The 22981-nt window shown below is 41.0% G+C and overlaps 2 protein-coding genes across 5 annotated transcripts; one reads left to right on the top strand and one right to left on the bottom strand.

The window, feature by feature from the left end:
* Positions 1-3321: 3321 nt before the first annotated feature.
* RB195_019700 (uncharacterized protein) lies at positions 3322-17130 on the bottom strand (the record flags this gene model as incomplete). Of its 4 annotated transcripts, none has more annotated exons than XM_064187676.1 (5): positions 3322-3391; positions 3448-3566; positions 12803-12898; positions 16974-17072; positions 17128-17130. In XM_064187676.1, 5 exons carry the CDS (start codon positions 17128-17130, stop codon positions 3322-3324), a joined length of 387 nt encoding a protein of 128 aa, XP_064043555.1. The 4 variants fall into 4 exon arrangements, with proteins under 4 accessions (XP_064043555.1, XP_064043556.1, XP_064043557.1 ...); XM_064187677.1 differs by lacking the exons at positions 3322-3391; positions 3448-3566 and adding exons at positions 12189-12258; positions 12315-12433; XM_064187674.1 differs by lacking the exons at positions 12803-12898; positions 16974-17072; positions 17128-17130 and adding an exon at positions 3935-4036.
* A 2946-nt stretch (positions 17131-20076) lies between these two features.
* Positions 20077-20430, top strand: RB195_019701 (uncharacterized protein; the record flags this gene model as incomplete). Its single annotated transcript, XM_064187678.1, has 1 exon — positions 20077-20430. One exon carries the CDS (start codon positions 20077-20079, stop codon positions 20428-20430), a length of 354 nt encoding a protein of 117 aa, XP_064043559.1.
* Positions 20431-22981: the final 2551 nt, after the last annotated feature.

Genomic DNA, 22981 nt, shown 5'->3' on the forward strand with positions numbered 1-22981 from the left:
TAACACCACTAGGCATGAGGTGTATTCTGTTTTATTAAGGGGTCAGCAAACGTTCGCGCGTGGACACACCTACTGGCTCATAGACATTGTTGGGAGAAATTTGATATTAATAGTGCAGTATCGTGTTGTGGAGAATCCCTAAGGTACACAAAATATGAACTTAATAAGGTTGACAGTGTCTTCAGGTAGATATATAGAAAAGCAACAGTACACATCAAGCTTCCCCTCCAGAGCATCCAATGGTTCGCATGATTACATACATGCGACAACAAAGGATGACAGAAGGTACAGCATACGATGTCAAAGAAAACATGAAAAAGAGGAAGGACGTTGAAGTTATAATAAATATCGTAGCGTAATGACATGGACTAGAGGACAAAATGTACATCTGCGAAAAAAAAACATAATAGGAGTGAGATCAACAATATATAAACCAGAGAGATCATAAAAAAAGAAGAAACTAACCTGCCAGATACTGGAGAATTCGGATGAAGTGAAAACCAAAATCAGAAAATATTATTTTGCATGCCGTAGATTCCTGCGCAAGTGTGTAGTCTGCGGACAGCACATCATATTCGACGCCTAATAGGAACTTTTGCAGGGTGCGAATTCTATACGCTTGTGGTTTGATTAACGGCGTTGGGGCGGTCAAACCGCACCTTTTATTAGTACTAGAAAAACTATGAACATTTTTTAGTCGTCTGTTTCAGCAGTTCCAAAAAGCACTTGTGGAAAATGGTATATAAGCAGAAAAAAGTTCATTTTCTGACTATAACTCCAGTAAGGTTGCAACCTTCATTTTGTAGAAATTGTCTCAGTCTCAGATTGAAATCCACGTCGCACTACCGCCAATCTTATTGCAGATTCTCTTTAATCCGCACTTTTAAGTCCTGCATTGTTGCTGGACGAATTTAAAAAAAATTGTAATTTGAGGTGGAAAAGTATAAAAGCAAGGTGAAGGGATGTAATCAGAATCCGCGTAGTTCACATATGGAATTTTGGAAATTTTCTGAATGCGCTGTTCACCAGTACAAGCCTGCATGGTTTCTAAGTTCCGGATGGACAGAACGTTACTGTGTACTTCACCCACCACAGACGATACCACAATATTCCAAGGAGTTGTTCAAACGCTCGATTTGACCTCCTCACCATGTACATCGGCTTGTCTCATAACTCACTAGTATAGGTCTCATATTTCTCATCGGGAACCACTACGATTCTGAATTTAAGTAGAACATCCCGAAGCGACTGTCAACACGTTCGACTTTAATTCAGAATCGTAGAGGGATCAACCCAAAACACTCCCTTTTTGATGATTTTTCATATCTAATACGAAAAAAAGCACTGATTTCTGACAACGAATGAATGCAGAAAACACATGTATCGCAGGAAATGGAGCTGAATTTAAATTTCAAAAAAAGAAGCCAGAAATCCTTGAGAGGGATGTAGAGTTCTTTCTCATCAGACATTCCTTGATTTTTGCCCTTGAACCGCCATGTAGGTCTTTTAACTAGAAGTTAAAATACAATCTGAGAGGAAGTGCTCCACCTTAATATGTCATTTTTTTCTCACCTATATCAATTTCTCTATGGGAGTGGGAATGTTGAAGAATGTCGTATGAAAAGTCATTTTTGTACAGAATATTGTCGAAAGCAGGCGGTATTCACGAAGAATTGGAAACAATTTAATCGTTTAAATAAAAAGTAATGAAATGGATAATAAAGAAATAATTATTAGAAATGGTTAATTGAATAGTGACAAAATTAAATCAAATTGTTCGATTATCTCGGGACCAGCTAGTGAACACTTCAGTTACCATCTTTTCTCAAAATGTGACGCTGAAGCAGCTCGAAAGCTGTCTTCTTACCATACTTTAGCACTTGTGCTCAACACAGTGAGGGTTGACTGGGCAAGTCGGGGAACGGTAAAGAGGGTCCCGGCGGATTCTCCGCGAATGCCTCCGAGACATAGCGTACCCAGTGGATATGCCGGCGGATACGCGAGCATACCTCAAAGAGGTCACGCTCCAGTCGTTCATGAAGACGCAGACAACCGTATTAGATGTTCTTCTAGCCACAGAGACGCAGAAAACTGCGCAGTTACAAGGAAGTATGCAAAGGAGAGTGGTGTGAGCTGTCGAAATTACCGAATAAGTCGAACAATAATAGTGTTAGATAGAAGTATATGGGATTTGTATGGTGTTCTAATAAAGAAAGGGAATGAGTCTGCCTTTATCTCCTTCAGAAAGTCTAGAAATCTTACTAAATTTGAACTCTTTTTTTCCTGTAAGTTCCAAGAAGTCAGAGATGCAGAAGTTCAGGAATAAATTAAGCTAAAAAAAACTTGGGAGTTACAGGATAACGATAATTCTCATTACCGTTACTTTTAAGAGCTGGAATATTACGTTTCAAAGAAAATTTTTATGCACGTAATTTGAAGCTATCAGATACATCCTTATCTCATATTTCACGTGATTTCACGTGGATTTCTCTTGCTTCTGGTACGATTACAAAATTGAAATCACCTCACGTCACAAAATTGCAGTGAATGTGTCTGATTCTCAAAGACAATTTAGTATATAGTGAATTATATCCTAGCCGTTGATGCAGCGTATGATTAGCGGTAGATGAGCAGAGTCAGTTATTTAGGTGCCAACGAAACTGAATCTCTTTAGGACACGCACCATCGCTAATTGCTCTGACGAGGCATGACCGGGGCATGCTGAAAATTCCCTTCCCCCCCCCCCCCCCCCCCAAAAATTTAATTTTTTTCCCAAAAAATAAATGAGCACACTCCTCATACAACATGGATGAATTCTCATATTACCACCCAAAAAAAGAAGAATTTGGAGCTCATTACTGTGCGAATAGAGACATCTATGACTGGAACTAGTGGTAAAATTAGTCCAAAGTAAGCTGCACTAGTTGCTAATAGTTGCTGAATAACAACGCCCATAGTAAATGTTATGGAGTCTTGTTTTGCGAGATTTCACAGAGAAATTTTGTTTTTTCTTTGGAACATAGTTGGGAAGAACAGCAATTTTTCGGGATATTTTTCGACCTTTCCCAACTAACCATAGAGGGAAGCAGGACAGCTAAAGAAATAAAAATTTCCAGTCAAGATTTTCCTTGATGCTCTACCAAAAGGTGTCGGTAGAGGAAAATAAAAAAAATTTTGGGAATAAATCACTAAGTGAGAGATGAATGTTCGAATATTTTCCGTAACTTTGCGTCTCGTCCCATGACTCGGCAAGACGATAAGAAAATTTTTACGGAACTCTGCTTTGCCATCAAATGTTTACTTCATTCAAAGTAGTTACTTTTACAATCCAAGTTTACAAGTGGCAACTATGAGTGGATTTGTAGATTTTGTACTGGAGCCACCGGAACACCTGAAATTTTTCAGATCTGAAATGAAATATTTTACAAGAAAGTCATATCAACTTACTGGCACTGGTATCCTCCACTGCAATCTTTGTTATAAACCTTCACACAGCTCCCACTTGTTCGTCCTTTGCATTGTCTACAGTAATCGGGGCAATCTTTCCACAATATTCCTGTTGCGAACTGAAATGTTTGTGAATAAATTGGTCCTAACTTCGCCGCATTTCACTACAAGTAATTCCCCTGCTCCATCAATAAGATTCAGGATTGCGCGTCACAGTGTGGCGAGTTGCTAGAATGACTGAAGTTCAAAGAGGAAGTGCATGTGCGGGCATTCCTAACTACTGGTCCCCGTACAGGCCCAATGATGACTCAAAAATAGAAAACAGGTAGACTTTTGGTGTTACAAGCAAGCAAGATCTGGTTGTTGGCGTCTAGTTGAACTCGAAACTACTACCTGGTGACAAGAGCTCCTAACCCAAGAATGACATAAGGGCAGAGCAATTAAGTTGAGCTCTTCTTTTAATGGTTGGTTTAAGAGAGTTGCCTACGTTTGTCTGCGGTGTACAACGACTCCAATTGTCAAAGCATCCACATTCAGAAAGCCCAGTAATGCAGATGAAGAGTATTGCAGCAACTTGGTAGGCCTTCATGAGTTTGGGGTTAGCTGGGGATCGTCCTCATCTGAGGGCCTATTTAAAGTGATTTCGCTCGGCGATCGGCACATCTCTTCTTTACATTACTTTTTTCGTACTCTTATCTAATGGAAGTCGTTTCTAAAGTCAAAAGCGCATAACGTCGAAAAATGTTGGTATGACATCATGACGCATAATATGTTGTTTGGAAATCTTCTACACGGGATGTCTACAACTTCAACGCCTACGCCCGCGATCTATAAGAGATTCAGTTGCTATTGTGGCGTCCAATATCCGAAATTGATGAACGCCAGATACTTTATTCGCCAATTCTTCACGACATGGCGAATTTCGCAATCGGGTCACAGTGACAGCATTTTTTAAATCTTATCATTGCGTCTTAATCACATCATTCCCCGTTTCTTTGCTTCGTAAATATAATCGCTCTTTCACACATTTTGTTCTATGCTTCCTTGAAAGCATTAGAAAAAAATAAAACAATAAAATAGATGGTGTTCCTACCTCGGAACACGACAATTGATAGTTTATTGTTCGACGCGATACTGTCCCCTCCTTGCCGACCATATGGCAAGGAGGCAGAGCGTTTGTCAGTATCTTGTTCATGTACTAGCCGGAGCAGGCCGGCTTTTCTTCTGTGCTTGACTTTCTGATTATTTGATAAACGTTCTACCACTGAACCACTGCATTCTTCTTGGGTATAAATCCCATATTTCGTGAGCCAATCTCACACGCACAGATGGAACTAAGAGCAGTTAAATCTTTTTAACTTTATTCTATTCGAGATTCATCAAACGCTGCATGCCATGAGATTTTCGTCTCTGCACAAGTATAATAGGTAGGGGCATAGATCATGGGTATGAAGATTACGAATGAGGATTACGACCATTCACGTGAGTCACACGCTCACGAGGTAAAAGCACAAAGGATTTCCAATGCATGGAAATCCTTCGCCATGTTACAGTGCGGGTTATATAGCTCGTTCGTTCCCAATGCGTACACTCGAAGGCCTGATTGCGTTTAGTTAAAGCAGGGCCACCACGTGCAGGTAGCAATCAGACTCTTATACGCGGCCCCAAATGTACTAGTACCAGAATTAAATATAGAAACTTCGTTGGGAATTCAGCGTGCATCCAATCTGTCCCTTATTCATATTTTATACTGGAATAGTTCTAAAGCTGGCCGTTTACTATAACTTTGCACTTGCGCACAAACAACGGATCTTAATCGCCCGATATTTCATGTCATATATCACCGACGTAATAATTCACCAAATTCAAGAGATTTTATTCTTTTTCACATAATATATTACAATATATTCATGCAAAACTGCAGTCGGATCAAACTCTTTTAGTCTTAGTAGTTGCTTCTACAATCCAAGCCGACAAGTGGCAGTTACGAATGGATTTTTAGACCTTGGATACAAACCACCGAAACACCTGAAATGCTCCGAATCTGAGATGGAATGTTCAAATGTTATGAAAGAAGTAATAAAATCACCTGCATTGGTATCCTCCACTGCAAACTTTGTTGCGAACCCTCACACACTTCCCACTTGCTCGTCCTTTACATTGTCTACAATAATCGGGGCAGCTTTTCCACAGTATCCCTATTGCCAACTGAAATGTTTACGAATAAATTGGTCCTAACTTTGTCGCAATTCTTTGTAGGCCATTGCAGTGCTTTCCATCGATAGGATTCAGTAATGCGTGTCGCAGCCTCGAGAGTTGGTATAATAACTGTAGTCCAAAGAGGAAGTGCATCTGTGCACTTCCCAAACTATTGATCGCCATAATTATCGCTAGTGAGTAACAATACACGTTATTCTCCTCTTTCCTTTGCGGACTATTAACGCCACCAATGATGACTCACAAATATAAAACAGCTGGATATGATTCTGTTGTGGGCATTTTAGCTGAAAGATCTCGAAAGCACAAACATTCACTAGCTGGTGACAAAAGTTGTTTGAGCGAAGAATGATAATTAAAATATTTCGGAAAACCACAACAATTAAATTGAGCTCTTTATTATGTTTTAGCGGTTGCTTTAAGGGAATTGCTTACCCGAGTCTGTGGTGTACAACGACTCCAATTTCTATAACATCCACATTCAGAAAGCCCAGTAAGGCAGATGAAGAGTATTCCAGCAATTTGGTAGGACTCCATGAGGTTTAGATGAGCTGGAGATTGTGGTCATTTGAGGTCTACTTAAAGTGATTTCACTTGGCAATCGGCACGTTTACCTCGGCTTTCAGCGACACTGGGTGTACTTTTTTCTTACGCTTATCTGACGGAAGTGCATAACAGAACACAACATAACAGAAATCAATAGGAAAAAGTTAGAAAGACGGTGGGATGTGTGTTTTTGGGCTCTCTAATCTTAAAAAAGTCAACTCAAGTCAAAGTCGACTGCGAAGGTCAGTAGTCAGAGATGAAGCTGAACGCGTTGACAAATCACAAGCGGATTGATTAGCGTCAGACTCCTCATCCATTCTTCGTGCCATTGACTTATCCAACCGCCTCTAAGTAATTTTAAAGAAATCATTATATTATAATTAATTTGGGGTTTCTACATCATTCCCTAGATTTGACCTTTCTTACCCAGATTTTCTTAGCTCTATTGGAAGGGTGCGGGACAAGAGGTACCCGTGAAAACCGGCTGACCGCTCCTGTCCTCCCTTCAGCACTGCGCTCCTCCGCGTAATTACGGCTGTCGCTCCACCAGCTAGATATCCTCCACGACCACCTGAGATCACCTGCACTCCGCCTCCCCATTGCTCTCTGATCAACGCCGCGCGCGACGTTCGCGCCGCGACTAAGCGGTGGATAGAGCGAATTTTGAACGGAAGGGGAAAAACGAATTGTCGCAGCGAGTTCGAATGTACGGATATAGTAAACTAAGCGCATGTTATTGGGAATAAAAGAGAAGTAGATCCTTCTATCCAATGTAACTTTACATAAGTAAAAATTATTCGAAAAGATGCTCCAGGGAAAAGAATAACATGCATATATTTTCACGCATCTCATAATTTAACACATTCCATACTTTAAGTCTTCTATATAAACTAGCAGTGCATAAGTATGTGTTTGTCACGATGCCATTCAACGAATTCGTGTTCAACTTTCAAATGCAGCAGCTATAATAACAGCAACTTTATGCGCTTATTACTTTGTATACATTCTTTAAACTCCTCTCTGCATTTTAGCTCTTCAAAATTTTACTTAGATATAATGTTTATATAAAGCGCATGTCAAATATTTCAATACTTGCTAAGTTTTACGTTTTACGTTCTATACAGTTTTATATAATAGAGCTTTGTGTGGTTCTTCAAACTTCTTCCAACAGCGTTTTATCGCTTCATTTCCATCTATTCTCTGCATAAAATCAATATGACAGGTTAGGTGTATTAGTGGCGAACAGAGACCTTTGTATCCTCGAGACATACCTTTAGGTACAGTGTATGTCTGCGAAGCATTATTCGCGCCTCATTAATCGTTGGATTCCAGTTTTACCCAGCTAGATAAACAAAAAGAAATCCTTAGAAAGAGAAAAAAAGCAAAGAAGTTAGCATAACACCGATCAGTGAGACATTTTTTGAAACATCTCTTACATTCCCAGAGATGGATGAGTGTTTTCCACCTAACAAGTCGAAACAGGATAATTTCATTTTCACTCGCATTTCTAAATGGCATATCACTTATACAAACCTATTTCATTCTTTCCTTCTTTTATATTAACTTACAATCACACTTTATGTAGAACTTCGAACAACATCTGACACCAGGTACTTTCCTTTCTGTTCGATTTTAAAAGCGCATCATAGGAGCTGTGAGCGCGGCGAAAAAAATCGTCGTAAGAGCGGTAGACGCGGCGAAATGGGAGGGGAGGGTGGCGTGGGCGGGGCATCTTGAAGACGTAGCACAAGAGGAGCAATCAGGCTACTGTAGCGATTATGACGGTATCAGGAGACGCGCGGTGCAATTAACGTCGCTCATTAGCCTCCTGGATACGCGGGGGCACATCGTACGGGTACCTCATGACCGTTCCCCCTATTGGAAACATTAGGGAAGACTTAAACAGCATAAGATAAGAACAAACGAATATTCGAACTTTATCGACTATTCTGGAACTATCAAAGATAGTAAATCACAAAATTTCCAATGCTGGGATCTCCACACAGGCAGGTGGGGTGTAGTTAGTCTGTATGAGAACGATCACGCTCACTCTCTCCCACCCTTCTCCTTTCCTCCAATTTCTCTACCGATCCTCTACATTATCTGGAAATACTCAACGCTCATGGGCGGGTGTAGTGTAGCGGTTAGAGATTACGCTTCCTGCACAATCGATCGGAGGTTCGAATCCGTCCTAGTGTTCACCAAGCCTTTCATCCCTCCATGGTCGTTAAATTGGTATCAGACTTGTCTGGGAGGATAAAACCACTGACTTGACACATCGGCTAGCCACCGCATTTTTTTTTTTTTTTTTTTTTTTTTTTTTTTTTTTTTTTTTTTTTTTTTTTTTTTTTTTTTTTTTTTTTTTTTTTTTTTATTTTTATAATTTTTAATTAACAGGGGGCCCCTTTCCCAAAACCGTCGACAAATCTGAAGTCTCCTTTGTGCTCTGATCAAGAGCACCCAAGTCTAGGCTCTGAGGGGGCGTGAGTAGCCCCGGAGTGATTGCTTGAGCTTGCCTGTGTGATTGCAAGAGCCGTCTGCAGCGCAGAGCGATGGAACCGTTTAGAAGCGGCAACACTGCATCAAACGAGGTGCTCGGAGGAGCAGCCAAGTGGGCGAGGTCGTGCCGTGGTTTGTCCCGTCTTATACTTTTAACCCACTAGTTGTATTTGTGTGTTTATGATAGAAATTAGCCGGCTATCTTGTGTTTAGTGAAGATAATAAAGACTCTGAGCACTCTACAATCGTTAACTTCAGGTAAAGGTGAAACTCCCCAATTTTTTCAGAGCCCCATCTTTAACCACAGCTCCTCTTCCATACACATCACCAGTCTCAAAAAATCTAGAATTACAACATTTGCTTGACATCGTTTGTCTTGCAGCATGAATAGATCTTTTGAGAAAAAAAGTGACTCCTTTCAAAGCTTAATGAAGTTGGATAGGCAATAAACAACGAAAGACAAGATCTCAACCAATCGAGAGTGTTGAACGACAATTTACTATCGTTCTTATAAAACTTCAATGATTTCCATTTAAATTTTAGTCAGGATAACGTCCACTTTTCTTGCAATATCACGGTTCTCCAGTCCATTCTTTTATGTCGGTCCGCTTATGTTTTTTGCTAGGAGCTTTCGATAGTCGAAAAATTTTTCACCCCATATTCACGCACTGGATGCACAGAATCGCACTGCTTTTGACTCTTGACTTTTGTTTTTCGCGAAACCGTCGTTAATTAATCTAGATCATCAAATCTTTGATTTGACCTAATCATAGTCGTTAAGATCTCAGCTTCACTCCATTTTTCCAAACGGCAAGGAAAATCAAAAAATAATCTGGTGGAATATGGAACCAAAAAAAAGAAATGATCTATTACCGACTAAGGCAAGGAATGTGGAGTGAATTTATCTTTTTGTTATGTTTGAAGGAACATCACTTACTTTAAAAGATCATTTTTACGGAGGAACATGGAAAGAGCGTCGACAAAAGCGTCAAGGTTTTCTGAGGCGCTGGTTTTGCTGCTAGACGAATACCTACAAGCAAAATCTTGCGCATTTACGTGTTGTGGACGTGAAACTATCCGTTTGTTGTACCGTACTGTAGCCCTCTGTGTTTTTCTCTTGTGAGCATGAACATCAGTGATTGAGCATGAACGTCAGGTGATTGATCTCAAACACTTGAACTGCACCTTTATCTGCGATTGATAGGTATGAAGTCGACCTTCACAGCAGTCCTGACACTGGACGATTACCGTGTCCACCGACGAAGACCTTTTTTTTATACAAGAACAGAATTCTTATGAGAACGGCGAGTACCAGACATCACTGCAGCTGATCTCATTCTAGCGGCAGGTAGGTAGGTAACATCGCTCAAAGTGAATTTCATGCAATCTTCTGCATTCCTATGAATTTTGGTGCTTCTAGCTTTCCTAGTTTATTTGAAACCTAGTTGAGAAAAATCTTAAAGTTTGCCATAAGTTCTCGACTTTCCCTCAACTAGCCTTTGAGAGAACCAGAACACCTACGAAGACCAAAATTTCCAGTTATGGGTTTTTCTCGATGCTCAATCAAAATATGGGATTGAATTTTTTTGACCTCGTTACAGTAATTTCGCAAAAAATACGAAATCTCAGATTTTCGGCTAGGCGTCAAAATTAATATGACTCAGACAAAGTCCAATAACTCAGCTCGTAGTTTATTGAAATGAATTAAGTCCAAAAAATGTCGAAGAGGAGAATTTTCGCTACTAATTTGCTAATAGTTTTTGCATGTAATTCATTTTCAATTTCTTCAGAGTAGTTTTCGTTTTCTCAAAAGTTAGTTGAGAAAAAGTTGAGAAAAATGCTAAATTTCCCAGCTTTTTCTCAACTAGCTTTCAAAAAAAACCAAAGGGCGCTTCAAGAAGACATTTGACCCTTTTCATAGCGCAAATCTTCCTTTACAAAAAGCAGCCACCATTGTCTTCCTCCGTCTCTTCACTAGTCCGGTATTCATGTTTATTTCAAAGTAACAAAATCCGACCAATCCAGCAGTAATTTCCAATCAGGGCCTGGTTTTAATCCCTGAAATGACGCCGCACTCCATTTTTGGATTTTCGTGATTTTCGTGATCACATATATATATATATATATATATATATATATATATATATATATATATATATAACTGAAATGTTCTTCTCTGTAATTTTGTAATTTTTCCCAGTTTCACAAAAACCAAGAACCCGAGCCCGTGGGGGGAGGGGGTGGAGGAGGGGACGAGCTATTCATTGTGTGCAATCACTCCCAATGAGTAAAATTGTGTGTATGAGGTAGAAAATAGCGAGAAAATGCTCTTGGAATGCGTTCTGCTTCGGTATTACTTGTTTTTTCCACTTTGCAAGAAGGGGCAATTCCGGCGGAGATCGAACTCTCAACCGATCGTTTTCATTTTCGATGAGTAAAATTGTGCGCAAATGGTAGAAAATAGCGTGAAAATAGTTCTATAATGTTTTCCCTGTTATTCTCGCTCGCCGCACTTTATATCAATATCCATTATAGTAGTATTTATTAATATTTGCTACCTTATATTGTTTTATTTACTAACCGTCCAATTTGTTTCTTTAATTATATTTGTTATTCCTAATTTTTCGTTGCTATGAGCGGCTATAATAGAAGGACCGGATGGAGCGATCTTTTTCTAGAAGGTCTTCTTTGGGGGGATCGCTTTCAGGAGGGTTTTCACCACCATGCCATGCAGTTTGCCATGACAGCGGGGAATCTTAGCAGTGGTTTACTTTTGGGTATATTTCTTACTTCGGTAAGTCAGAAATGTAGGAGATGGCGAGCTCCTCAGATTGGGAGACCTTGCCTGAAAGAAAGTACCTCCGCTCTGCATCGCAGTTCGACGCCTAAAGTCACGTCTTCGCCACTTTGACAAACAGACACCTCAAAGAGGTGTAGGGTGATATAGCTGCTGTTAAATGCAATAGTCTCTATTTCTTTGCTCTTGAATCGTTAAACGTTGTTCAATGTTGAAGAATGCGGTTTAGAAAGGCATTCTGTTGTCGAAATGGGAATATTGACGAGAATTTATAGATAGCCATTTTTCATCACGAAGCTGTAATCTTTCAATTATTTACACATCAGGATAACCGTATAATCATCTTTATCATCACATACTTTATAAATGTCTCGCTAATGCTTTAGCTAACATCTTTTCTATTCTTTTTTCATATTCTTTCAGTATCGTTGAATGTATGTATTTTTGCTAGTGGTCGTTGTAAGCTTCACTCATTACAGCAGAAATTTTGCCGTAAGTTGCTGCCGAACTAATACTTTTGGGGGAGGACGAGTTCTTATCTCTTCACTGAAAGATGCTGTTCGAATACAGCGATTGCAGCAAAAAAAAAAACGTACTATTTTCAAAAACTTAAGACGATAAGAAAAATTGTACAGAACTCTGCTTTGCCATCGGACGTTTATTTCGTTCAGAGTACTTACTTTTACAATCCAAGTTTACAAGTGGCAACTATGACTGGATTTGTAGATTTTGGACGCGTGCCACCGGAACACCTGAAATTTTCCGGATCTGAGATGAAATATTTTACAAGAAAGTCATATCAACTTACTGGCACTGGTATCCTCCACTGCAAGCTTTGTTATGAACCTTCACACAGCTCCCACTTGTTCGTCCTTTGCATTGTCTACAGTAATCGGGGCAATCTTTCCACAATATTCCTGTTGCGAACTGAAATGTTTGTGAATAAATTAATCCTAACTTCGCCTCATTTTGTTGCAAGTAATTGCTTTTCTCTCCATCAATAAGATTCAGGATTGCGCGTTACAGTGTGGCGAGTTGCTAGAATGACTGAAGTTCAAAGAGGAAGTGCATGTGCGGGCACTCCTAACTACTGGTCCCCGTACAGGCCCAATGATGACTCAAAAATAGAAAATAGGTAGCCTTTTGAGTAACAAGCAAGCAAGATCTGGTTGTTGGCATCTAGCTGAACGCGAAACTGCTACCTGCTGACAAGAGCTCCTAACCCAAGAATGACATAAGGGCAGAGCAATTAAGTTGAGCTCTTCTTTTCATGGTTGGTTTAAGAGAGTTGCTTACCTTTGTCTGCGGGGTACAACGACTCCAATTGTCATAACATCCACTCTCAGAAAGCCCAATAAGGCAGATGAAGAGTATTGCAGCAACTTGGTAGGCCTTCATGAGTTTGGGGTTAGCTGGGGATCGTCCTCATCCGAGGGTCTATTTAAAGTGATTTCGCTTGGCGATCGGCACGTCTTCTCTTCTTTACATTACTTTTTTCGTACTCTTATCTAATGGAAGTCGTTTCTGAAGTCAAAAGCGCATAACGTCGAAAAATGTTGGTATGACATCATGACGCATAATATGTTGTTTGGAAATCTTCTACACGGGATGTCTACAACTTCAACGCTTACTCTATAAGAGACACAGTTGCTATTGTGACGTCCAATATACGAAGTTGATGAACGCCAGATACTTTCTTCACGTCATGGCGAATTTCGCAATGGGGTCATAGAGACAGCATTTTTTAAATCTTATCGTTGCGTTTTAGTCACATCATTCCCCGTTGCTTTGCTTTGCAAATATGATCGTTCTTTCACATATTTTGTTCTATGCTTCCGTGAAAACATTAGAAAAAATAAAGCAATAAAATAGATGGAACTAAGAGCAGTTGAATTTTTTTAACTTTAGCTATTCGAGATTCATCAAACACTGCATGCCATGAGTTTTTCGAAGTTGGTCTCTGCACAAGTGTTATAAGTAGGAGCATAGATCATGGGTATGAGGATTACGGTCATTCACGTGAGTCACATGCTCACGAGATAAAAGCACAAAGGACTAAAATGCGCTCCAAGGGAAGGAAAAATCACTCCCATAGACCTCTGCACGTACATAGCGCAAGATTTTGCCGACTAAAAAGTGTGTAACTCGTGTGGCAGCAAACTCGGGGCCTAAGAGGTCGACGCTTGGTCGACGCCAGTTTCCATGTTACTGCGTAAAGAGGATCATTTTAATGTAAGTGAACCTTTTTCAAAAATAACGAAAGAATGGATTCACTCCAAATTCCATGCTTTAATCGATTAGAGATCAGTACTTCTTGTTTCATGTACACTCAACTACATACTGTATTTTTTGATTTTCCTCTTCTTTCAGAAAATGTAGTAAAGCCGAGGTCTTAACGGAAACGAAAGGGTCAAATCAATGTTTTTCAAAGGAACGGATTGATCAAGAACAAATGTGTGAAAATGTTTAGCGCAACTCCGAGTTTGGGCGACAATTTTGTGCATCAAATGGGTACTTCGAAGGTCCAAACCTTCTGACAGAAAATGCAAGCGGCCTGATGCCTGGAGAAAATGAACTAGAGAACCATGTGATTACAAAAAAAGCTGAGGTGTAGCGTTCCATAAAAGGAGATTGAAAAAACAGCGAGGCTTTATTGAGATTTTCCAGGAACGACTAAACTGTCACTCAACACTCTTGATACGCTGCGAAGTTCACTTTTTTTGTCAATACGAGCAAAAGTTGTCTTCTTATGCTCTCTTGATTAGTACGGATCAAATTCCAACCTTATTAAACTTGGAAAAGAGTCACCTTCTTAAAAACAATCCTCTAGCTGTAACATTGACATGACTGATTGATGTCGGACGAAAGTTGTAACTCTAGGTTTTCTGGAGTAAGAAAATTCGCACGGAGAGGGGACAATGTATGAATTTAACGCTCATCATTTGTCTTCTTGCTTCAGAATTAGGGAATTTGATTTTGGAAGCGGATCACACAGCGAAACAGCCAATCCCCGCGTGAAAATTTGTTTTTTTTTTGCGATTTTTGGAAACAGAAGAACTGCTGAGTTATCCGACAGTACTCTCTTCATTGCTGCTGTTCCAACAACTTCTTTCCATCGTTAGATAAATCTTCTTTACCTCCTTTTGGTTTCTTCAGGTTCTTTTCCGTATCTTTCATGTTCTTCCGAGTCTTTTTTGTTCTTTTGTGATTTTTTTATGCCTCACTGAACGCAACTACAACGCAAACAAAACAAGCACCTTCAGCAGTCGCATCACTTCGACTGGTTGCAAAAAAGCTGGAGATGTCGACAAGTGCTACTGTCAGACGAAAACGCACTAGATATCGCCACTCGATGGACCACATTTGAGTAGAAATTTAATGTTCAACGTGCTAAGATTCCAACATGTGCAACTTTGCAAACATTTTCTTTTGAAGATTGTAAATATTTACCACAGAGGTCTGGTGTGAATCGTTACATACTTTAGAGGGCATCACATATCATGCGAGTTCTTTTCGTGTGAAAAGTAGCTACACTCTCATTGATAGAATGATTGGCTGCCATCGAAACTGGTATATACTTTCCTCCGTTCGTGGAGGATGTCATCCTTCTTTTCTAAGTCAACGTCTTTCTACTGTCTCTAAAGTTATCTATTCTTTCTAAGATGTTGTATGTACAAAACGTGGAGAAAAGCAAAATTTCCGAAGTGTAAGGTATCCTGCTTTCATGTGGAATGTAGAAAAATTCGAAATATTTATTTGTTAAAAACGCCCTTTTATTTTCTTGATGAGATATTCGGGATGTAGTTTTTGAGAAAACGTGTAAATTTGCAAGGTGTACATATATGTATAGGTTTGGAAATTTTATTGATATTTCCACATTCAAAAAAATAAAAAAAAACTGCTTTACTGTTTCGGGTTCAAAGAACATTGTATAAACATTTAAATTCCACCCATCTTCTGAGTACAATTTTGTTGCCCAAAAAATTGGTGAATATAAACTAATTTAAACTAAAATTTTAAAATTTCATTTTTTTTTCATTTTTTAAATTCGAAGAAAGTTTCCAGAAAGTTGTCTCATTGCGATGGAGAAAACTGAGTTTTTGAAAAGTATTTGCTTGAAGCGAGATTCAAAGTTTCTTGTAACTTCGAGTATTTTGAGGACGGTATCCTCAAGAATGTAAATTGATAGGAAACTGCCTTAAACTTGTTGGTCTGGTGACTGGACGTTGAAATGTTTTGAGGTGCTTCCGTAGACCTCCTTTCCTGACCTTTTTTACAACACAACGTCGACCGTTTGATGGACTAGATGAATAAGGCCTTATTCGGTTTACTTTCGTTCCTCACGGCTAAAGAAAAGAACATGAATCTACTACTGAACTCCTGTACGTAGAGAGGGTGTTCCATTGTTTCTACGGAAGACAAGTGCCGTTCGTAACATGAACGGGACGTGTGAGTTAATGATAGATTTTTTTATTTTTTGGAGGATCTGGTTGAAATTGTAACAGAAACCGAAATGAAAGGAATCTCAAGGAAACCTACTCTTATACCTTATCGGCATTTAGGGCGACGTGTTTCTGATACACGTTATTTCTTCGTACTTTTAGTACCTTCAAACACTCGAAATTAAAGTGCGCATACAGAAATTTGTAACGAGGTAAAAATGTTGCGCACATTTTCCAAACAACTTCATCGTGTTTCACTGCGAAGAGAGTAGTTTTTGCAGGAAATTCAACTTCGATACTGCAGCAGTTCTTCATTTTTGACGCCTCGACATACCATAGGGCCAAAACGACATGAAGCACGGTGCAGCTGCGTGAACGGCTGCGCTCGTAACTGAGCGTTGGGAATCGAGACGAGGCCGCTTGCTCAACTGCACCGTGCTTCATGTCGTTTTGACTCTGCTATATTTGCTCACTGAATGGTAGAATTTTGTTGGAAGGAAACACCTACAAATCCTGAAATCGGTTGGACCAGGAGCCCACAGAGTGGTCTATTCGGCCTGTTTCAATTTCATCACCAATATGGATGTAAAAAGTTGTTTTGAATCTTAAAATGTGGTCATCCCTTTGCACTTGAAAGATTAGATACTATATAAAAGATATTGCACGCTTTTGCTATGTTAATGGGCAACTACTCTCCCGCGCAATAATCTAGTACCAACCAAAGAGAATGCAATATCGAAAGTTTATCGGAAGCTGCTTTGAAGTGAAAATTAAGTCATAAATTATTACTCTAATCCTTGAGAAATACTGTGATAAACCTGATTTCTATGGGAGTCAAGTACAGTATTAATGTATGTGTCTAACGTCACCCATCGCTAAGATAGTATAACATCTGGAGGTATCGAACGCAGTGCTTCTGGAGCTGAGCACCGCACCATTTCGTTCCTACGATTTTTATCTTTACAGTAAACATTGTGATTTTTTAACTGAGAGTGAATCATGATTAGGATTTAAAGCCAATATACCACGAATCTGACATGGTGAGGGAATCCACGGGGAACGCCAGAGGTAGGACTGTAAACTGCGGGATCAGTGGTGGTTCCGCTCATCCCTCCCAAATCGTCCTAAAAAAAGCGGCTTGGGAAGCGAAGTTCCTACGAGTTACGTTAGAACGCCCACCATGTACACGTTCTGCTCTCTTCAGCAGCCTATATATATGTCTCAGTTGAATAGATTGGCATGATGACATCATTGATCTTCGACTGCTCGCAAGTGGGTGAGGTGCGCACAAGGGCGATGTGTTGCAGCTGGAAAGAGAAGCTAGAAAACGGCGTCTCTCAGCCCTTTTTCTTACAACGCTTAAGAATGAGCGGAATCGCGCGAGTCTCCGCACTCTACTAACCGAACTCAACGCTATCGCTGTGAGTTCCGTGAGGGGATCTGCAGAAAGGTTGAGGGGTCTGGTGGCACTCTTGTGGGATACGTGCAAAGAGGGTCCCAGCAGATTTTCGAGCATGCCCTGATCATGCCTCGCCAGAGCAGTTACCAGTGGTGCGAGAAATTATTTTCCCTACGTTACTACCTAAATACCTGACTCTGCTCACTTACAGCTAAACGTCATACTCTGCATCACCGGTTCGGATATGATTGATAAGCTACAAAATTGTTGTGGAGAATCAGAAACATCCACTGGAAATTTGTGTTGTGAGGTGACGACAACGTTTTGACCATACTAGAAACAACAGAAATCCTCACGTGAAATAAGAGGGAAAGGTGCATCTAATAGCTCCAAATTGTGTATGAAAATTTTCGTTAAAAAAAGGAACATTCCAGCTTTCAAAAGTTATGGGAATAAGGACTATTGTTATCCTGTAAGTCCCACATCTTTTGTAGCCTAATTTATTTCCGGACAGATGGACTCTCTGTATCTCCTATCTTTTATATGGAAAAGAGTTAATTTGATAAGATTTCTAAACCTCCTGGAGATAAAATCTAAACAAAACTCTCTCCTGTCCTCTCACTACAAAACCACACGAAATGATATGTACTTTTAGCAACATTTTTTAGAATTTATTCAGTAACTTCGACATTCTTCTTTACATGTTTCCTTATAACTGTATAGTCCTTTGCACCTCAGTGGTCAGAAGAAGATCTAAGAGGCTGGTCTGGGTCTCCATGAACGACTGGAGCGTGACCTGAGGTAAGTTCGAGTGTCCAGCGGCATATCCGCTGGACACTCGAACTACGTAATGTATCGGAGGTATTCGCATAGGATCCGTCAGGACCCTCTTTACCATTCCCCACCTTTGTGCACGCACCACATCCCGTGCGACCTGTCGAAAATTAATTAGGTTTACTCACTAGCCTATCCAACTTAAACAAGTAAATGGGCTGCTGGGGGGACCGGAGGTGTACGTTCTAACGTAACTCGTAGGAACTGAAGCGGTTCCCACGCCGTCTTTCACGACAACTAGGGTAAGCGGAATCACCCCAGAATAGTACAACCTCATCTTTACCTTCTCCTGCGGATTCCCTCATTCTGTCGAAACCGTGATATGCTGGACTTTAAGGACTCATATCTTGATTTAAAATATAATATTTGTATAGAACAAAAGTAAACTGAGTAACGGATCGACGAATCCAGCATTAGGCGCGTTATCCGCTACCTATTAATTTCAAAGATGTTGAAGACCTGGCAGTATATGAGCAAGAAGTTTTTTTCAGTCCATAATTTCTTCACCGTGTGTCATCCAGCAGGAAACTAGCGAATGAGGAGCTGTCGAAGGTGTCGAAGGTGTGTTACCTATCTTATAGAATGTGGAAAGAACTATGTGACTTTTTTCGTATTCACTTAAGACCAGGTTTCTCTTCTTATTGAGGAGCTCCAGAAAAGACCGATCAAAAAATGAATTCTTGAGTTACATGTGCTAATCGGTGGGCTGCTATTATTATCTGACGCGATTGGCCGCATCTGTCGCTATGATGCATCGTCCTTGAACCCTCTGTCCAACCTTCTCGATCAACAGCAAGAGCTCGCACGGAATCTATCCATTCGCCTCTGTTTCACTTCCAGCGAAACATGACATTTCGCGCGAACTGCCTAGCGAGACCGGGTGACCGAGTGGTCCAAGTCGACAATGTCCGGCAAATCAGCGTAACGAAATAGAGAGTTGATACCAAAAGTTTTTCGCTCTCTTAAGGTATTTGACTTGTTTGGTTGAGCTTCGGCAGTATATTGGACAACAGCACATTTTTGCAATATCTGGGTAACTTCCGCCGTATTAATGTGCAAGTTATATAGTTCGTACGTATAATACGGTGAAGACGACATGAAGCACGTACGCAATTGCGTACGCGGCTTCTCTCGCGGCGCTTCGGTGGAGCGTAGCGGCTAGGAGCGTGGCGAAACCCTTGCTGGCACCATCCATCGCTGTAGTTTGCGACGGTCCCAACTCGGTTCCAACTGCTGCCTTCACCGCGCCAGTTCGAGCGTGTGCGCAAATGCACTGCAACTACACTCGTGTTTCATGTCGTATTGACCCGACTATACACAGAACGTCTAGTCAAATGTGTGGTTGTACTTGGTACAAGCACTGTCGCTGCGACCAGATAGCAATAAAATTAAATTCGTATAAGCGGTCCCACTTATTCATTTCCAATTTATTCCTACGATATTTAAACAAATCTTTTGCATGAATGTTTTATTCTCACAATAACTATGCCGTGAGTTTTATGAGGTGAATAATATCCAAAACTGTAGGACAAACAGTGCGTAAGTGTGACATTAAAATGAGACCTCACAGTGTTTCTATGTGACATATATATATATATATATATATATTTGTTTCGGGATTAGATTTTGCCAGCGAGAATTCGAATATCTGAATCAAAATGGAATCTAAGATCTCATGGTTGTTTCTCAAAAAACAATTATACGTCTAGAAATAAATATGACATTGGAGTGGTTAACGTCCTCGAAGGAGTATCAGATTTCTGAATTTGCAAAATACGATTTCTGCAGTAATATGATATGCAGTGAAGATCTACACGACGGTTGTGCGTCCTGTTGCCCTTTACGGATGCGAGTGCTGGCCGACGACGAAAGCCTTGGAAAGAGTGTTACACGCTATGGAGATGCGGATGTTAAGATGGACAATAGGTGTAACGCTACAAGAGAAAGTATCCAACGACACTATGCGCTCCATCTTCGGCGTCGTCCCGATAACTGAGAAGATGAAGGAGGCCCGACTGAAATGGTTCGGTCACATCTTGCGGCGAGAGGAAGATTCTGTGGCCAAAACCGCACTGAAGCTCGACGTTTCAGGAGTGAGGCCGCGTGGGAGGCCAAAGATTCGGTGGTTAGACCGTGTGAAGCTGGATATGATAGATGCGCGTTTATGTACGGCTGATGCAATGGATAGAACCAAATGGAAGACAAGAAGGAGAAAGGCGGACCCTGCAACAACGCGGGACAAACGCTAGGAGGAAGAAGAAAAAGATTTCTGCAGTGATACCTGTAATCTACCAAAAATTTGCTCGGTATCTTCATGTGAATAGTGGTCGAGAGGGGTAGACGGAGTCTCTTGAATCACCTGTATCACAATATCACAATCACCAATACGGAGTACAGTGTTGCTACTCAGAGGTTGCATATCCGCAACAGTGGAACCGAACGTAATCTGTGTATAGTTGGGTTAAAACGACATGAAGCACAGACCGTTGCGCAAGCGGCCGCGCTCGGAAGCGGTGCGGTGGAGACAGCGGTTGGAATCGAGGTAGGATCATGGCGAAGTGCAGAGGTGTGTGGCGGTAGCGTGGATCCCTACACGATCCTAACCGCTACGCTCCACCGCTCCGCTTTGAGCGCAGCAGCTTGCGCAAATATCCGTGCTTCATGTCGTTTTGACCTAACTATAGTGGTCATCACGTCCATCGTCAGCTTCAATCGTCAGTTGATGGTTCCTGTATTTCGCGATAAAATAAATGCACAGATACCTCCGTAGATATATTTTCGTTCGACTCAAAAAAAAAAATGTTCATGCGAACAAACATATCAGAAAAACTGACATCGTCTAACACGTCTATTGTTTTCGTAACCAGCGTATGTGCCTACTCCTGTTGATAAGGATGCACTGCTCCCATAATAGAATGAGAACAAATTTGGGATATTCTCACTACATATGATCGTCCTATTTGTAACTGGAACGGGTGAAGCGTAATGAGAGGAGGTGAACACTGCGTCTTTTTTAGAGGCCTAAATTACAGAGAAAATCTCCGCAAATTGTCTTTTTGGCCACTTTTCGCATTCTCTATAATGGGCGTTTTTAGAAACTTTTGGGCATCTGCAGCCTCCCGACTTTCCAACAAGCGAATTTCGGCTTTTGCACAGAACACTGCAACTTTCTTAAAGGCATCACCCCACGAATCTGAGGGGGAGGGAAGACGGATTTCAGGTGACATATTCGTATACGGGATCGTAGATTATGGAGAGGCGGGTGATTCCGCCCATTTATTCCTAATTGCCGTAAAAAACCGGCCGGAAGATGCGGCGCGTGCCCAAGGCTGGCGCACTCCAATCGAACTCGTTGTAGAAAATAGCGCGCCGGAACGCTCGAAGCCGTATCTTCCGGCCCGTTTTTTACGGCAATTAGGAAGAAATGGACGGAATCACCCCCTCCCACCCCTCTCCTTAATCTACGATCCCGAATACGAATACTCCACCTGAAATCCGTACCACCTCAGATTCGTGGGGTAATGGACAGGATTCCTTTAACTTGTGGTGACCCAGTGATACTCGAAAGAAAAAAAAAAACTATGAAACAAAATATCACATGCACTAGGCGAAACGAACACTGTGAATCGAGTTGCGGTGTGGAGTTTGGCAATCGAAGACAACTCACAGCGATCTTATCGAGAAAACTAAGGCGAATGATATCACCTCTTGCCTCACTGATTCTTCCGCTGTTTTTTTTTCGCTATTTTTGAAGCATATGAAAGGCTCCATTTGAACGTACCATAGTATATCAATATCCACAAAACTATGAGTTAGAACCACAACACCCCTCACTGATGGCAGTTAAACGATGTAACACACGAAAACGAAAACGGTCGCTGTAACAACAATAAGACATCGCAAAAGAACTACCAGAATGAGATAATCCAGCTCAGAGCAGCCTGTGGTGCGCTCTGGAGACTGGAGAGCTCTGGAGATGTGAACTCGTCGGCATACTAATTCGACTAATTTTTACGCCCAAACGCGTAAGTCGAACCCAATATTACACCATTTCGGCGAGAGAGAGAGGGTTTGGAATAGGAGGAGAACGAAATGTGTTACTCTGGGGCAACTTATTTTGCCGTCCGTCTCCACACACAGTTCCGTCGGAAATTTAAGCAGTTGCTTCCAGTTTGCGCTAGTTGAGCTGACTAAATGGACTGACTCACGCGAAACCACTTGCGTCGTACTTCACTGCACGATCAACTCCGCATTTTTCACGGCTCGGCTTAAGTTCGACTTAAAGGCAGTATAAAAAGACTTTGAAGTGGTGCGGAATTCACGGCAAAACGTAGAATTCGGAGAGTAGATTGCGGAGCGCAGCACTCATCTTCCTCTAGATGAAGCAAAAAAAATTGCGTGAGCACCATCTTAGTTCCTACGAGATACGTTGGAGCACTCCACTACGTAAACGTTCCACTCCCCTCAGCAGCCTATTCATTGGTTTCACTTGAGTAGGTTGGTGGAACGACATGACAGACTTTCGCCCGATCGTCGTTGGGCGCGGCGCATGCGTAAGGGTGGTGCGCTGCAACTGAAGAAAACGACTCCTACGCCTTTGTACGCTTTCGCTGTGGGTACCACGTCAAAATCTTGATACGCCGCCTTTAAGTAGAATTTAGGACGATGATTATGCAATCATCTTCTTCACGGATAGTTGAAATAGTCGCCGGCCATTTACTACGAGCCAACGTTTTTTCGTCATTAACGACTGTCAGGCTGTAATTTTTGAGATATTCTACTTACACTAATAATGCAGTG

The sequence above is a fragment of the Necator americanus genome, chromosome II, assembly GCF_031761385.1.
Source record: "Necator americanus strain Aroian chromosome II, whole genome shotgun sequence".
Lineage (NCBI taxonomy): Eukaryota > Metazoa > Nematoda > Chromadorea > Rhabditida > Ancylostomatidae > Necator > Necator americanus.